Here is a 17312-nt window from a genome sequence, read left to right on the forward strand (position 1 = left end):
AAACTGCCCCACCTCTCCCCCCTTGTTCGGACCGCCGCTCGCGAAAACGCCGAAGTCGAACTTGAGGACCCTAACATTGAAAATAATAATCATTTGGAAATCATTTCACCTCGAACAAATTGGGAATGAAATCTACTCTGACATCAATATAGTACTTGCATATTTGAAATAAATCACAATGCGAAAAAAATTATGATTATTTTGGCTTTAAGGATGCCGGGAGGTAATTCCTCCGATGACCCCTTTCGGGCGTATTTTGCCTACCATGACCTCTCGGTGCAAATCCCTGAAATGACCCCAAGGCCTGCCCTAAGCAACCACGGACCTTCCAATTAACGAAGGTGGTGGTAGCAGTTCAAGATGCGCTAGGGTCCGGTCTCTTCGTGCCGGTGTATAAAGCATGTTCTGACAATTAATTCGCAAGCTTTGTTTTTTTTTTGATTAGTTATGTTACAGTATATAAATTAATTCTGCATGGATGCCTCTAATAAGAATTCACCGATTTTCACCAACGTAAACATAGGTGAGGAAACACCGCACTTTTACGGCAAGGCAATGAATTTTGCAGCAGTTATTGAAAATAATAGATACCATACACAATGCCAACCAGCTTGTTTTTAAAAAAGGTCTGTTCTGATAGCAAAACATTCACAAAAACGCGTTGTTGGATTGACCGGAGGCACATGCTTTTATTGCCACAGCCACTGCTTTCCTTATTTGGTTACTTAGGGGCGGCATTTGGGGTCATTTAGGGAATTTGCGCCCGAGGGGTCATCGGAGGAATTATCTCAGGATGCCGGCGTAATATGGCTGTGCAGTGGCTGTGCGTTGGCCGGAGCCGTCAATTCTCCGTTTGACCCAATGGGAGGGCTGCAAAAGTGCGGACAAGGGGGGGGAGCTGTTAAGCATGTGAGGTATGTGCGTGGTGCATGAGATCGGCGATAATTCAGTGTCGGTGATAGGAGATTAATCTCATCGGCCGCAAATCTGCGCGATCGGATTTGCACCCTGAAGAAGCAAAGTAACTTGTACCGGGAAGCGACTGTCGAGGGTTGCTGTTCACTGTTCCTTCTCCTCCACTTAATTATCATTTGGCTGGATTACTCGGGGGTTTAACAGACCGGGACTGTTTGCTGGACAATTTGCTAGTTACCAACATATACCTCTATTGGCTACATACTCCACACTCTCCTTCCAACGCTCACGACCAACCACGATGTTCGCTCTGACCCTCCGGCGTCAACTGCACCGTTCTCTGCCCCCACTCACCCGGGGCCTCGCCCAGCTCACCCAAACCGATATCGATCATTTCCTCACTCTCCTTCCTCCTTCATCCGTGCGCGCTTCCCTCGCCCCGGGGACCTCCACACCAGCCGATCTGGAGGGGTACAACACCGATTGGATGGGCAAGTACATTGGCGGGTCGCGCTGTGTCTTGACCCCTAAGACGACGGAGGAGGTGAGCAAGGCCATGGGGTACTGTTTTGAGCGTGGGTTGGGGGTTGTCCCTCAGGGAGGGAATACGGGGCTCGTAGGTACGCTTTCCCACCCAGAGTTCTACTTGGGAATCGCTGATCCGGACTTATTTTGGGCAGGCGGAGGGACCCCAACAGGAGAAGATCAAGTCGTCATCTCCCTCTCTCAGATGAACCGGATCCGCTCGTTCAACCCTTCCTCAGGCGTGCTCACCGCCGACGCGGGGTGCGTCCTCCAGTCCCTCGCTACCTTCCTCGCCTCTGAGGGGTATACGATGCCTCTCGACCTGGGGGCGAAGGGGTCCTGCCAGATCGGGGGTAACATCAGTACCAACGCTGGTGGGCTGAGGATGGTACGATACGGGAGCTTGCACGCGAATGTTCTCGGCCTCGAAGTCGTCATGCCTGATGGGAGGGTGCTGAATGGGCTCCGAGGACTGAGGAAGGACAATACCGGGTATCACCTGCAGCACCTGTTCGTCGGCGCCGAGGGGACACTGGGGGTGGTGACCGGTGTGAGCCTGCTCACGCCCGTCCTGTCCCCCAGTGTTAACCTCGCCCTCCTCCGTTTGCCGGACTACGCTGCAGTGCTGCGCGTGTTTGGGAAGCTCAAGCACAGCCTGGGCGAGATCCTCAGCGCGGTGGAGTACTTTGACGAGACGGCCTGGGCTGTCGTCTCGGGTGACGGGGCACAAGGGGAGGAAGTGGAGCGTCAAGTGTTCGGCGCGGAGCATGTGCCGAAGGGGGTGAACATGCTCATCGAGACTTCGGGAAGCGTGGCAGAGCACGACGAGGCGAAGCTTTCCTCTCTCCTCGAAGAGCTGCTCGAGGGTCCAGACGTGCTCACGGGCAGTTTGGCACAGGACGAGACCCAGCTGGCTAGGATGTGGGAGCTGAGGGAAGGGATTGCCGAAGCGTGTGGCAAGGCAGGCAAAGTGTACAAGTACGACGTGAGCGTGCCGATCCAGGAATGGCAGAACGTGCTCGACACGCTGCGTGCGAGGGCTAAGAAGAGCGGGGGGAGGATTGAGCGGGTGGTCGGGTTTGGACATATTGGGGATGGGAATTTGCATATTAACGTCGTGTGTGGAGCGTATGGGAAAGAGGTGGAACAGTTGTTGGAACCGTTTATGTTCGAGCTAGTTGGTGCGTTCACTCCTCACTTCAGTTTTCGTTCCGCCTTCCCACTATCTACATTCTATTGCCGTTCTCGAGGTCGCGGCTAACTCGTCCCAGCATCGAAAAACGGCTCCATAAGCGCCGAGCACGGTCTCGGCGTCCAGAAAGCAAAGTACATCGGGTACAGCAAGACGCCGCTCGAAGTTGAGCTCATGCGGAGTATCAAGCACGCTTTCGATCTGAAGGGGATCATGAACCCAGGGAAGGTGATCTTACCTGCATCAGAGGTTGTTCATTAGATGAATAGAAGGATGTGAGGGGTGTCACACTGGCAGTAGAGTCATTGGTTATGAATAGAGTTGCGGAATCATAAGTGCCTCCGTGGAAGCGAACTATATTCCTCTCTAAATCGCGTGAAAAAGTGACACAAGATCTGTTGCCGAACAGAGCACAAACGGCGGCCTTGTCGGCTTAAGCTCTCAAGGGCCATTCCTAACCAGCTCAAGGTACGCATTAAGCGCCCGTAGAACAGCTCGGAGCTGATTCGGATTATCTACAAGGGGAGTACAACGGGAAGCACTAGTCGCCAGCCTCCTCGACCTACGTTCCTGCTCAACAACGCCCACCATGTCCCAACCCTCGTTTCCTCAACATCTCCAGAACCAAGTAATTCAGTCCTTCATGGCCAGCACAGGCCAGGGGGAAGCAGAAGTCCGCGAATATCTGAGGCACAACCCAGCGATGTTACAGTCCCAAATGATGCGGCTGTATCAACAACAGCAACAACAGCAACAGCGAGCGCAGGGGCAGCAGGGCGGTCAAGCACAGTTCGCCTTCCCCCAACAACAGCAACAGCACGTGTTCGCCCCTTCGGCGTCTGCTACTCCTGCCCCTGGGACCCAGGGCTCGCCCTCTCACGCGCACGCGCACACGCCCGCAGCTGGCACTGGCGCGAACGGGATGCTCCAGAACCTCCAGGGTGGGCTGGCTGGCCTCCAGGGTATGCAGGGAGCGATGGGCCAGGGGATGGGGATGGGACAAGGGATGGGAGCGATGGGACAGGGACAAGGGCAGGGGATGGTCGACCCAATGTTGTTGTCCAGGCAGATGCAGGCTATGAGCGCTGCTCGTCAGCAGAGAGAGCCGGGGATGGGGATACCGATGGGTCAGGGAATGGGCGTGAGCGCGAACCCTATGGGAGGGATGCAGGGTCTGGGAGGCATGGGAGGTATGGGAGGCATGCAAGGGATGGGAGGGATGGGGATGCAGGGGATGCACGGTCTGCCTGGAGGTGGGATGCAGAACCCCAACTTGCAGGCACTCCAGGCTGGAGCTATGCAGGGGATGCAGAACCTCCAGAGTATGCAAGGGATGGGATTTGGCGGGATGGGGGGAATGGGTGGGATACCGGGGATGGGGGCGATGGGCGGAGTGCCGAGTTTGCAGGGGATGGGCATGAACAATATGAGTGTGGGCATGCAGGGCATGGGCCAGGGGATGCAGGGTATGAATATCCAGCAGTTGCAGGGCATGCTTGGGAGACCTATGAGCGGGACGGGGATGCAAGGCCTTGCCCAGCATCAGCAGCAACCTCAGCAACCCCAGCAGCAGCAACAACCTCAGACTCAGCAGGCTCAGGCACTCCAGGCCGCTCAACCTCAAGCTCAGCATTCGCTCCAGCTGGGACAGCATGCTCCTACACCCCAAACCCAAGCCCAGCAAGTACAACCCCAAGCTCAACAACAACCACAGCCGCAGGCAGGTCAGCCGCAGGCAGGTCAGCCGCTCGGCCAACCTCAGCAACAGCCACTCCCACCGCAACCCCAGCCGGTGCAATCTGGTCAGCAACCGACGCCCACCCCTCAAGCGCACGCCCCGGGCCTACAAGCACCTCCTCAGGGCATCCAACCCACTCCTCCCAGTGGCCAGCCTTTCCCCGCAAGTGGCGGCGCCAGCGCCCGTCCCCTCCCTGTAACAGCGCAACAAGCTGCCCAACACGCACAACAACAACAAGCCTTCTTCCGCCAACTCGCAAGTGTGCACCAGCACCTGAAACAGCCTCTTCCTCCCGCCTTCGTTGGTCTCTCGCCTCAGCAAGCACAGTCCGCCGCTCAGGCCGCGGCTGCTCAGGCTCAGGCGCAGGGGCAGTCTGACCAGCCGGTGCTGTACGATCCTGCTACAAGCCGCTGGCGGCATATGGACATTGGCAACCGGCCGGGGGTGCTACTGCTAGGAGGAGTGGAGGTCGAGGCTTGGAAGATGTATTTCTGGTTGACGCGAATGGCTCAAACCGCACCGGCTGTACGTTCCCTCCAAATCCCTCCTTCTATACAGCCGCTAACTCCCACATAGCAGAAAGAAGACTTTTGGCAGCGATTCGCTAACGAGGCCTTCCACCTTCCTGCTCAGGTACCGATGCGCACTGATCAGGGAACAACGATGCAGCCCTCATCCCAGGTGCTCAAGTACTGGCATACCCACCTGCTCCTCCCGTTGGAAAACGCGGTCAAAGCCCAGCAGATAAAGATGCACGCTGCGCAGGCCGGGGTCGGGGGGAGGACGCTGCACCAGCAACAACAGCTGTTGGCCCAGACCCAGGCGGCGCAGGCCGCGAACGAGCAGGCTCAGGAGGAGAAGCCCGCTGTGCCTGCTCAGGCCCAGGTTCAGCGCGCGTCTGTGGATCCTGCTCTGCAAGCAGCGCAGCTCGCCGCCCTCCAAGCAGCTGCCAACCGGGAGACGTCTGTCGCCTCCCAGGCCGCAAACACTCCTGTTGCGATTGCCCCTGCCCCTCCTGCAGCTAGCCAAGCCAGTCCCGGCACGACGTCAGGGCAGAAACCCTTCAACCTCAACTTACCGCCTAATTTCCAGCGACCGCCCCAATCCCGTCAGGAGACGCCCACCCGTCCACCTGTTACCCAGCGCCTGAGCGGCAGCCCGCGCAAGAGTAGCAGTCCGAGCAAAAGTCCGGCGCTGAAGAGGCGGGAGACGCCCGCTAGTGTTGGGGAGGAGGAGGAAGAGGGGAAGAAACGCAGACGAGGGAGTGAGGATGCTCCTGCTTCTGAGGAGGAGAGAGAAGGAAAGAAGGCTCGGAGTGAGGAACGGGAGGCGAGTGCGGGAGTGAGTCATTTGCAATTTGTTGGTTATCTCGTTCTGATCCCTGATCCAGGCTGAGCATCCCCCTCCTGTGGCTTTGAATGGTGCGCCCGCTGTCGTAACAGCGCAGACAGAGGTAAGCGTTGCACAACCCGAGGGCGTACCACAACCGAATGGCCACACGAACGGTGTTCACCCGCCACCGCAACATCCGCCGTCTAGTCTCATACCTCAACAGCCCGGTCAGCCGCAAACCGCACAGGATAGTGTTATCCCTGTCCTCCCCGCCGCGCCGGCCTTGCCACCGCCGCCGCCACGCAAGAAGATTGAATATATCCCCTGGCGGAAAGACTTTGACCTGCATGGTGGGCGCAATCTTATGTTGATCGAGAATGAGCTGGCCGCCACAAAGTCGCGCAGAGGCCTCAGAACCCTAGACGAAGTCGGAACTGTGGATATCGAGCGTATCGTTATGTCGCTTCGATCCGGCCTGGCGCTTGAGCTCAGCTATGCGCTCACAATATTGTCGTTCTTGTCCCTGTTGGATAAGCTTCCACAGGCACTTCCTGATGGGTTCTTGCTGAAAAACACCGAAGATCTCGTACCCGTGTTGTTGGACCTGCTCGAGGACTGCGCTTTCCCGAACAACGAGGCCGCCGCAGATACGACTTTCCGCAAGAATGCTATTGCTGGGATCAGCGCGGAGAGAATCGTCACGCATCATGAGCTCTGCAAGCGCGCTGGCGAATTAGAAATGCTGCCTCCAACGGAAGATGAGCTATGGAACGAAGACAAACAGGACAAGGACCCACTGTCTAAGCCCACCGGCATTATCAAAGTCGTCCTGACTTTGTTCTCTAATTTCACCCTCCTCGATCAGAACCAGAAGTACATGGCGACTTTCACTCGCTTCCTGGAGATCATGGCCAAGCTCTGTGCATTCGAGGTCGAGGACCAGTTCACACCTCTCGTGTCGTGCTTCACCCTTTCTGATCTCATCGAGGTTCGCAAGCAGGTGCTAATGATACTGGCCAATATTGGGACAGATATCAAGCTCGCCACAAACCCGCTGCATGTCTGTCATGCGCTTTTTGCAGTCGCAAGTTCCTTCGTTATCGATCCGATCAATACGGTTGGACCAATCAAGGCATCGGTACAATTCCTTGTTCCACGGGCTCAGAATATGTCCCCAGAAGTTTGGTACAAGCCTCCAGCAACTGCGGACCATGCTCTTGAGGCACTCTCGCGCATGATGATCACGGATGAGAATCGTAATGTCATGTCTGCATTCTCTCCAACTCAACTATGGACACTGTTCGACGGGCTTTGCCACATGTTACCGGTCTCAGAGCAAGATTTGCAGTTGTTCCGGCTTCAGAACCACCTCGAATGGCTGGCTTACTCCGAGCGAATCACCCTCTGCTTGTATAGCGTCGCTTACCTAGCTCCGGCTAGCCTGAAAACGAGGATGCGAAAAGACATCAGCTATCGCAAACTCCTCCGTGGCCTGATTGAGCGCCAAATCAGTACAGCCAATGGCCAGCCCATTGCCGCCGAGTGGGACAAGAATCCGTTCAGCGTGCAATGTCGACGTCTGATTGAGACGCTTGGCATCATTGTTGATCGCCAAGATAGCTTTACGACATCGAAGATATTGCCGTTCGGATCAAGAGATGATGCTGGGTATGGTGATAGGGATGGGAATGATGAACCCGGAGTTTTCCCGCGAGATGATTTGCTTCACCTGTTATCGCGCATCAAAGGAGTGGACGAGGCAGTAATTGTCGAGGTGTCGCGTTGGGCATCGGAAGGAAAGAAAAAACCCTGATCATGCCACTTTCATTCTAGATTCCTGTGTCTATCCATGTCGATAACGTGAAATCACGACGGTGATGTCTGTACTATGTATCGATGTATCTTTTCGAACAATACCCATCCTGTGCTGCGCAATGTTATTTACTCCGCGTTCTTATCCCATTCACTTCATATCACTAATTATCCGTACATTGGAATAGAAGTTACGGCACATCACGTAGGCGGTCCACCAGCAAAGTCAGAATACGGCGGGGGACCGTGCCCGTCTTGCTGATCCGTATTGAGTAGCGACTGCCTGTGCGGGTTTCTACCCATGACAGCTTGGACGAGGTATGGCGGAGGTTCCGTTCCCCTGTGCATATTCGTGCGCGAGGCATCCTCATGAGGCGGAGGCGGTGTCGCAGGACTGGCGGTTTCCTCTGGGATTGTCTGCCGAGTAACGGGCGGTGGGAGTGGGTGCTGCGCTGGCATGACCGGACGATACGCATCGTCAATCGCCGGCGGAGGATCGAGTGGGTCATCCATAGCGGGAGGTGGTGGCGGTGCCTCGACTCCATTAGCGGTGTCTAACATCGCCCGCAGTCTCTGCGTCGTCTGGTTCAAAATCTGGGAGAACTCCGCACTAGAGACGTCAACATCTGTGAGGGAGATCTCAGGTGGCGGCGGAGGAGGCTCTTCAACTTCTGCGCGGGACAAAGGGGGTGGAGGCGTGCGCGATCCGTCGCCAAACCCGTCATAGATGTCCTCATAAGAAAAGCCGAACTGTTCCCCTTCACCAGGAATGCGCAAAATGGTCCGATTTGGATCGGCAGTGGACCACTCGGCAATTGACATGCCACCAGCGCTCGTGCTTGGACCAACGGAATAGGTAGTTTGTGCCTCGATGAAACTGGGAGGGCGCGGTGTGCCCGGAATATCCGAGAAGAAAGGCGGTGGTGCGCTAAGGTCTGCCGATGTTCCTCCGCTCGCCCCATCGTACGCAGTGAAAGGTGGTGCGGCACCTTCGATATCCTCTTGACCGGATCCAGAAGGCGCAGCATCATAGTCGTATCGGTACGTTCGCTCCGGCGGTGCATCGTGCTTCTTGCTGTATTGGCTGGCAGTTACATCCTCTTCAATGGGTGCAAGACCAGGCAGCATGGTGATAGGCACAGTTTGCTCGCTGTTAACTTCGCCTCGTTCGGCACCAGTAGAAGATATGAATCCGACGCGGACCAAAAGATAGAATGATACGGCGTGCAACAGAGTTGTCTGGGTAATGGACGCGCACCCTTCGGCCTCCCGTTGATCTTGGGTCAGCATCCGCGGCTGCCCTCCAGATGCGGTGACCTCGGCGCTCAGGGAGAATGGGTGCAGAACAAGCCGAACGTTAACCGATCTCGTTGAGTGGAACCGACATGCCGCACCACTCCTCGACATGACGGCTGTATGCGTTAAACCATCTGAGCTGCTGGATCCAGATCCGAGATCAGGCCATCCGTCCTTCCCTGCTTGCTTCCGGTCGCTGAAGTACGGCGTATAATTCGTGCTGCTACTTCCTTCACCTCTTGAGTTGCCTTGTTCGCCTTTCGGTGTGGTCGCATCTTCATCATCGATAAGGGCTACCACGCGCACCAACTCTGCCTTGATGTTCCGGAGTCGTAGGCCGATCCGGTTGAGATGCTGCCGGTCTGGAGGCGGTATGGTAATGTATACCGGGATTGGTTCGCCAACCCTGAATTCGAGCCTCGGGAGCTGAATTCTAAACGGGACGGGATCCGCAAGCTTTAGCTCATAGGGGAGCGTCGGAAGCAGAGGTGCGCTTGCAGTAGAATATCGGCGCAGGTGTATGGGTATTTTGCGCTCAAAGGAGGCACACAGAGGGTCCGTCGGGAGAAGCGCTACGATGAGGTAGTGTGAAAGAGAAGAACTTGGAGTGTGCACGCATTCTGGGGTGTCGGCTTGCAGCGGAATGACGAAGGGTAATGAACTTGGGAGTGGTAGTATAATGGTCGTTGACGACGACGCAGATGGTGGCGCTCGAACGTAGAGGTCCTGCGTGACATTGCCGAGTTCAACCGTCTGCTCGGGAGAGTTTTCCACGGTTTGGAATGTTATTGACCTAATGAGAATTGTCAGCAGTGTTCCTATATGCGCATATACGCATGCGCGTACACTCTTTGCCACGCTCCCTCTTGTGCGCCCTTTATCTGCACCTCGCCTTCGATAGTCGCATGCTCTCCTTCTATCCCTAGTGCTCCATTCTGAAAGTCGGTCGCGTTCTGCGTGGGTGTGATTATTACTTGAAGCTGTTCTGCTGCTGGTTCTGCGCTAGGTGAATCCGCAGTTGCCGGATGTGCTGACGCATTCCCAGCTTCCTCATGTGAAGATAGGGTGTATTCTGGTGGAGGCGCGTTCGAAGCCATGGTTGGTCACTACCAAAGCTATGTAGCCTTCATTAGAAGTCAGAGCTGTCAAGAGAAGAGAATACGAACCAGCGCTGTCAGTGGAATGAATATACGTGTACGAGTGCAACTTTCAGTGGGCCATGACCATGACTGAGCGAAACCCACCGCCCCCGATGCGATGCACAGCGTGCTTACTTAATCATTTCTTGGCGCGCGTGGTTACCTCCGGAGTCAGTCCGGTGGAACTTCATTTACGGCATAAGTGAGGGCACGGCATTCTCTTCGTTGCTACGCAAATTCGTCAAGACTCAAAACCCTGCCAGCACTGCCAGTTCCTCTTCGGGGGCGCCATGTGACTCTATTTGGTGATGAGGACGTCTCGGAGCGATGATCGCTCTCAAGTTGTGTGAGCCCACTACCTCCGAGACATCCTGCCCTGCTGTCGAAGTCATTCCCCCTCCTGCTTGCAATCAACAGGAGAAAGGCGGCATCATTGGTTGTGCCGACATGCTGGAATGTGCATTTGGCAAGGATTGCACACAGGATATGACCTTTCCCACCGTGCGTGTTTACATACAATCGGGGCTTACCGTACCACGTTGAATACAAGCACGACGTGATTGATCACACCACCATCGAAGGCATCCTATTCGGTAAGGACGAGGACCAGAGGTATGAGCTGTTATCGCGTGCCTTCATTGGTTGCTTTGGCAGCAGTTGGTGGAATGAGGATCGGGGTATTGTGACCAATGCAACATATCGAATATCGACAGTTGACGATCGTTGGGTAATCACAACTCAGTCACCACCACTCCCTGGTCCAGGCATCGATCTAGAGTTGCTCTGGCAGCTACCGTGCGCACCCATCAGCCAGATCTCCCCAACACCGACACTGCTGTCGATACTACTCGAACCATCCACCATCATGAGCGATAACACCGATCACCTTGTGCGCGCCGGCGCGATGGTATCCAACGTCAACGCTGTCCATTACAAGAATGGTCTGTATGGCTTTTAAGATGTTTCGCAAATCCGCGCCGCCCATTACAAGAATGGTCTGTATGGCTTTTAAGATGTTTCGCAAATCCGCGCCGCCTAATGGTCTTTCCCTCCCGGCTCAGGCTCCCAGGCGCTTCTATGCTCTGGCTGTTGTGGAACCATCACCCAGGATCTCGATTGACACGCCGTCGGACAGTTTGCTGGACCATTGCATGACTTGACAAAGGGGAAGGTTTCGAAAATTTCACCAGTGAAATGGTCTCAACGGGCGGTCTGGCGCCCAGACTCTGAATTCGCGTTTTATCTCGATCGGTATCAAGCACCGCAGATGCGGTACGATGACAAGCGACGACGAGCCGACGTGTCTACGTCACAAAATGAGGAAATGTAGTCCTTTACGGTCAATGTCTGTTACGCAAATCAAGTTATCGCAGCTCTGTCAACGCCTTTCTTGTTGCCCTTCCAATCTCCCGTCCGTCAAGCACGCTTTGTTGCCCAGAGGTAATGCCACTGGGTATAGTATCGCCTCGTTCCGCTTCGCACTTCCTCGGCCGCTTTGCCAATTTCATAATCAACCTGATCCTCGCCGAATCCATAACCGATCAGCAACGGCCTGATCGCCCCCATAAAGGACAGCAAGTTCTCCCCCATCGTCGCACCGATGGTGTTCAATCGGCGTGAATTCGGATCCTGGCCTACATGATCATTGGAAACCCAAGTCAATATCTGAAGAGACGATGCCAGTGGTCGAAACTGGCACCCACCGCTATACCATGCCCCAATAGGGGTGTACACCACTCGACTTCCAATGTTCTGGAACAGCCCACAACCCTCGACCCAGCCCTTCTGCATGACGGCGCTGTCGGGCTGACTTCCTCTGCCCTTCATCGCTACACTTGCCTTAGCAAGCAAGTTAACCACATACGAGTGGCCAGGATTGCCTTCGGGAACCGGATTCAGATTACGGTATGCTTGATCAGTGAAGGAGAGATGTCCATCAATCATCAACAAGACTCCGCTCGGTTTGAGAAGCAAAGCAAGCTCATGCATGTACATCACATGATTGCGCATCTGTACGGCACGTTAGTGACATTATGGAAAGACCTTTGGATAATCTTACCCCTTGACTCACAGACCGAGCGTGTACAACGTCGAACTGTCCTGCAAACCGGCCCATGCCCTGGGTGAAGTCGCCTTGCTCGAAGCTGTCCACAAATGTCAACTTCCAACTTCTTCTCCACAAATCTAGGAAAGATCAAACTTACTAACAGTTGGGAGGCCGTGGTCTGTTCATGTGCGGCGCAAGATCAAATCCCATCACTTGGGCATATGGGAATGCTACGGCCATTTCGACTGCCCAGATCCCGCTTCCCGTGCCTAGGTCCATGATAGCTTTCTGTTCTCCTTCTACGGGCTCGAGAGCTGCCTGCACGAGATCGATCGGATAGTACAATGAGCCCAGCGCCAGTTTATGCATCAGATGCTGCTGGTCAAGGCGGTCATATTCCTTTTGATCCGCCGGAAGCGCATATTGCTGAAACTCAGTCCCAGTTGTTCTCGGCGCTCAACAACCCTTGTACAAAATGGCTCACCGAGTTCTGCGAGTTGAACATGCGCCCATGTACCTCCTGTAGCGACGCCATTCCAGAGCCCGACATATTGTCGAAATGGTTGGTTTGATGTCGGGGCCTGCCACTGACCGAGAGGAGTAGACAAAAAATATCGGCGACTCAGGGATGATTGCGGTGCTACAATTGAAACCTGAGCGATCATGCCGCGAGCTTTATACAAAAAGGCTCCTGGATACAAAGAGAACCTATACTCCATCAGCAACCAACCCCGAATGAACGGCCTGTTCTTCGGCAAAACCAACCAGTGACATGGTAGAGCAGGCAGGGCTTTGCCCCTTTAACGGCCATCGTGGCCCTTCCGAAGGTGTATCTTGATAACAGAACACACGCCGCGCCCAGCCGAAGCACGCCACAAGTCGGATCAATCCCTCTTCTAGCTAAACAGAATCGTGATTGTCGATGTCTTTGCAATCAGAGTCAGTGGAACTAAGCCCCTTTTGATGGGCCATTGTTATTCCATATGACCCTGACTTCACGGCTTTGTCCAGCTCCGCACCCGTTTGCTGCGACCAATCAAGATACAGGGTGCGGCGGGCATGTGGCCTGGGTCGGTGTGATGTTCATACGTATTCGTGCGGGCGAGCGACCTCTATGCCTGAAGAAAATCCATTGCTCTGGAAAGAATCTGACATGACTTACCGTCATACCATTTGCGTAATGACCCTGAGGTGGTCAGAGGCCAGGCTCTGCTCCCAAGAATCCAAAGGAAGATACGTCCTGCTTTGAATCATAAGAGGAATGCTGCGCTTGGGGATCAGCAGAGAAAGCAGGCACAGTTCGCTCCTATCAGGAATGACGGAGCTGAAATGTGGTTGTACGTCACCTACTCTTGTCCGCTTCGTCCATCATGGAACACTTCTAGAAGACGAATCACCCCACAACGACAGGAGGGGCGTCCAACTTGAGCATCAGTCTGTCATGCTCGGGTGAGCTTCAGACCCGACCGTCGGTCCTGTGAAGTTGGACTTGCCTCAAGGATATACAAGAACTCATAGTGCATAAAAGAACCTATTATCAGCCCACCAACAATACAAAACGTAAATTTCTCACCTTCTGTCACAGGCGTAAATGGACGAGAGATAGGGCCTGCTTGATTCTTCGCAAATATGATCGCTACCTCGTCGATTTTGGGTTCGGAAGTTTTGTCAATCAGAACTCCTCGAGATGTGCTGCATCTTTCTGTCCATGCCTTGTAGGTCCTCCACAAGACGGGTGAGGACTGAACTCCGCAGCTAGGCATGGAGGCATGGAGATTCGAACACGACGACCGATTCAGGCGGCCTTGGGGGTGAAAGTTCAGTCTCAAACTCGGACCCAGCCAGTTGAGCGGATTTCCACGCGCTTCTGGCGTCCCAGTTTAGACTAACCGCACGCGAAAGTACCCGTAACGGTCCAGAGTTTAGGGACGGCGTGAAAATCATCGCGGATACCAATAGCGGTGCCGAGAAGTGGGACGAGGCAAAGGAAGAGTCCGTCTTCCTACAAATGGCTTAGAAGAATAACCAGGGAATCCACGTTGAGGTCGATATCATTTGTCTTCTGTTCTCTTCTCCCGGCATTTCGGGAGGTACGCCTCCTGGGATGATACCCCGAATCTCGGAAGAAAGGCAACAGCAGCTCCCACAATGGATTGTGAGCAAACCGTGCTGTGCACATCCTCACAGGGGCGCCAACGTCAAGAAGTCTAGCTTAGGTGGACGAAGACCAGTGATGCACGTTGAGGAGCCGTACGTTTCCAATCCGTGAGAAGGCGCTTGTCCAGGTTGACAGAAGCCGAGACCGTTTTGTTAATCCGCGGTTTTGGACTGCACCGTAATAGATGCATGCGGATGCCCGGCACTTCAATTCATGCAAACGAGGTTCAGGAAGATAAAGTAGAGCCAGCAATGTAAACAGGTGTATTTGACTCGAAATCGTACCGGGAGAGCCATACGTGGAAGCTGCAAGGAATTTGAGGGCTCAAAAGCAGGGTTTTGAGTCTGCCGGCTCGTCCACCTCCTTCATGTACACCGAGTCACGATGACACTGTTGTCAACTCTAGGGCGACGACCATCAGCGCGGCCAAGGCCAATGGTAGTCTGGCTCAACCTCACTCTATTACCGCTGCTTCTTCAGATTCCCCAGGCTTGATCATCAAATGGAATCGAAGGATGCGTACACCACGCGAATGCTGGAAGAACACAAAGAGTTGATAGCAGAGTGGACAAGGTACGCAATCAGTTCCGTTACATCCGTCCACGCCTTGAGCACATCTTCATCCCAGAGAGCAACATTCCCTGAGAAAGTCTGTCCTCTTTGTCGACCACGAGCTAGACTTCTTCGTTCCCACAAGCGGATCAGACTTCCAGCATGAGATGAGTGTCGTACAACACGACTTCGACGTTCCCGAGGTCCATCAGGTCAACATCGGCGAACCTCTCGTGACCGCCCTCAAATACGTTGGAGGGCTCGATATTAGCTTCGTCCAACAGTCAGAAGACTCTTCAGGTATGACTGAGTCAGAGGAGTCCCAAAGTCATGTGGTCGTCACTGAGAATGGACCCAATGCGTACGCGACATTGGTTGTGGTCGAATATCCCTCTCTAGAGGTCCGTGTAAACCGTTCACACGCTTGGGCACATGTGCTGATTCAATCACACGTACAGCTACGACACACAATCACGCACGCGATTCACATGGACGTGCCGTACATCCCTACATTCTTTTCATATCGAGAGGCGCCCGTGTACTTAAGACTCATCAATGCACTGCGAGAAGAGCTGGCGGCAAGGAACGAGCAAGACCAATTCCCTCAGGTGTTCTTAATAGATGGAAACGGAAGGCTTCATGTTCGCGAAACAGGAGTTGCTTCTGTCGTGGGAGTACAGGCGAATGTCCCAACAGTGCGTGTTCTTTACGTGCTAACGAGGAGTTTGATGCTGATGTTGCTCGTAGATTGGTGTGGCCAAGAACTATCTGCCCCATCACCAAGATAGTTTGCAAGGACAACCGTGGGCAACCTCTACTGCACATTGGCGCTCTACGCAGCATGGGATGCGGGAGATGATACGCCGTGTTCTTTTGAGTCATGGTTCATGGTTCGGATTATATGATGCTAAGGGTGACTCATATGCGGGTGCGGTAAGCCGGACCTGCGCTTCTCACCACAATCAAGTGTTAGCTGACGCAGCCTTAGGCACTCATACCCCCGACGTTGAAAGCACCACTTTTTGTCTCCCCAGGACATCGTGTATGCCTCGATACAGCTATACGAGTCACTCTGGCCTTGGGTAGATATAAGATACCCGAGCCCATTCGGCTGGCTGATAAAATATCTCGCGCCGCGGTTGCTGCCTCAGTCACAAGCTCATAGTGCATACAGTATGTTGAATCCCTAATGTGGTACCAGGCAATTTACCTACATATCTGAATAAGCTCTCATAATTGAGGATCAAGTTCCCCTAATGGGTGCTCCATCTGTGACAAACGTATGCATTGAATCGGGATACACTCCATTCATGGAAAAGTAACAATTGGTGAATGTGCATTTGTAATGAGCTTGAAGGCGTTGCAGGGATGATGGGATATAGGTTACGTCCGATATGCGGAAGATTGGACGCTAGTATTACCAATGTGACGGATAGCGGCGAGACAGGAGAACGCACGGAACGCAGAAGTCAAAATGCGAGGCAAAGGGTTGAGACGCGATGTGATCTACAAGAAGCCCATTCGCCTTGCGTAGTCCATTTCCTCTTGAGGGGTAAGCCTGTCTTGTCCGATCCAGTTTGCTGAACTGGTGCGGGCCCTGAACCGACTTTGCCTGCTGCGGAAGATTTCGTCCATATGCAGAGGCCGAATTGCTCCAAAAATGGAGTCTGGATTGATATTACTCTGCGCCTGAAGTTGGTTGCGCAGTTCGGGTGAGTTCGCCCAGTGGGGGATGGTGTAATTGCGAACGCGGTCCTCATCATCCGAGTCTGAATACCTGTTCAACAAGGTGAGCTGGAAAAATAGATAGATGTACTTTGAACGTACTCGGTGGCGATGTCAGGCAAATCAATTTGTTCAGAAGCGACTCTAGCTTGCTCCTCTACTTGTACTTGGGCAGCCTGGATCTGTGCTTGGGCTCGAGCATGCATAGCCGCCTGAATGGCTTGCAAGGGTTGTCTGCCATCACCCAAAGACTCCTTGACTTTCAACTGCCCTTGCGAGGCTCCCGCTTTGGCTGTCGACATAACGTAAGTACGAAGTGCTCCCCCTTTGAGAGCGGAAGAGCTTGATTGAGCAGCATCGACTGTTGCGGCGATTGCGGTTGTTGGTTTGGTTGGGGGGACCTGGGCTTCGGCCGCGAGATCGGACTCAATCGACGGACCTGCTTGAGTAGAACGCGTGGAACTTGTAGACTTGTTCATCTGCACACCGGTGATAGCTGCGGGCCGGGAGGGCATTCCTCCAGTCTTGCTGGACTTTAATATGGCGGAGGTTCCTGTCGACGGCGTCGGTGTTTTCATACCCTTCCGTAATGTGTCTTGTGATGGCGCTTTCTTCAGAATAGCAGGCTTGCGCTCAGCCTCTATCGCCAGCTTGCGCTTCTTGTTAGACTCATCATCAGAAGACTGGATAGCGGCATGAGATGCATAACTGAAACCAAAAGCGGGGCACCTACAACTTTGGTCTTATACAACCGTGCTCTCGATGCCGCAGAAGCTTCTTCTCTTTCCCTCTTCCGCCTCTCCAACTCTGCCGTTTTGGCCTTTCTCACCTCTTCCTCCTTGGCTTTCTCTTCTTCCAGCTTTCTATGTGCTGCTGCAACG

At 54.1% G+C, this 17312-nt stretch overlaps 6 protein-coding genes across 6 annotated transcripts; 2 read left to right on the forward strand and 4 right to left on the reverse strand.

The window, feature by feature from the left end:
- Positions 1–1216: 1216 nt before the first annotated feature.
- Positions 1217–2893, forward strand: DACRYDRAFT_15938 (uncharacterized protein; the record flags this gene model as incomplete). The annotated part of the gene is made up of 3 exons (XM_040771153.1): positions 1217–1535; positions 1596–2621; positions 2712–2893. 3 exons carry the CDS (start codon positions 1217–1219, stop codon positions 2891–2893), a joined length of 1527 nt encoding a protein of 508 aa, XP_040628879.1.
- A 3676-nt stretch (positions 2894–6569) lies between these two features.
- Positions 6570–9907, reverse strand: DACRYDRAFT_116381 (uncharacterized protein; the record flags this gene model as incomplete). The annotated part of the gene is made up of 2 exons (XM_040770194.1): positions 6570–9603; positions 9657–9907. The coding sequence occupies 2 exons, from the start codon at positions 9905–9907 to the stop codon at positions 7716–7718; spliced, it is 2139 nt and encodes a 712-aa protein (XP_040628880.1). The 3' UTR covers positions 6570–7715.
- A 1458-nt stretch (positions 9908–11365) lies between these two features.
- Positions 11366–12546, reverse strand: DACRYDRAFT_107709 (S-adenosyl-L-methionine-dependent methyltransferase; the record flags this gene model as incomplete). Its single annotated transcript, XM_040768518.1, has 5 exons — positions 11366–11583; positions 11653–11959; positions 12009–12093; positions 12154–12422; positions 12481–12546. The coding sequence occupies 5 exons, from the start codon at positions 12544–12546 to the stop codon at positions 11366–11368; spliced, it is 945 nt and encodes a 314-aa protein (XP_040628881.1).
- A 943-nt stretch (positions 12547–13489) lies between these two features.
- DACRYDRAFT_22391 (uncharacterized protein) lies at positions 13490–14409 on the reverse strand (the record flags this gene model as incomplete). The annotated part of the gene is made up of 2 exons (XM_040772774.1): positions 13570–14409; positions 13490–13507 (listed from the first exon to the last, which is right to left on the reverse strand). The coding sequence occupies exons 1-2, from the start codon at positions 13757–13759 to the stop codon at positions 13491–13493; spliced, it is 207 nt and encodes a 68-aa protein (XP_040628882.1). The 5' UTR covers positions 13760–14409.
- A 247-nt stretch (positions 14410–14656) lies between these two features.
- On the forward strand, positions 14657–15871 carry DACRYDRAFT_89016 (uncharacterized protein; the record flags this gene model as incomplete). Its single annotated transcript, XM_040776889.1, has 5 exons — positions 14657–14727; positions 14783–15107; positions 15165–15401; positions 15454–15639; positions 15695–15871. 5 exons carry the CDS (start codon positions 14657–14659, stop codon positions 15869–15871), a joined length of 996 nt encoding a protein of 331 aa, XP_040628883.1.
- A 341-nt stretch (positions 15872–16212) lies between these two features.
- Positions 16213–16637, reverse strand: DACRYDRAFT_89017 (uncharacterized protein; the record flags this gene model as incomplete). The annotated part of the gene is made up of 2 exons (XM_040776890.1): positions 16213–16483; positions 16534–16637. The coding sequence occupies 2 exons, from the start codon at positions 16635–16637 to the stop codon at positions 16213–16215; spliced, it is 375 nt and encodes a 124-aa protein (XP_040628884.1).
- Between the last annotated feature and the right edge of the window lie 675 nt (positions 16638–17312).

Source organism: Dacryopinax primogenitus (genome assembly GCF_000292625.1).
Source record: "Dacryopinax primogenitus strain DJM-731 SS1 chromosome Unknown DACRYscaffold_9, whole genome shotgun sequence".
Taxonomy (NCBI): Eukaryota; Fungi; Basidiomycota; class Dacrymycetes; order Dacrymycetales; family Dacrymycetaceae; genus Dacryopinax; species Dacryopinax primogenitus.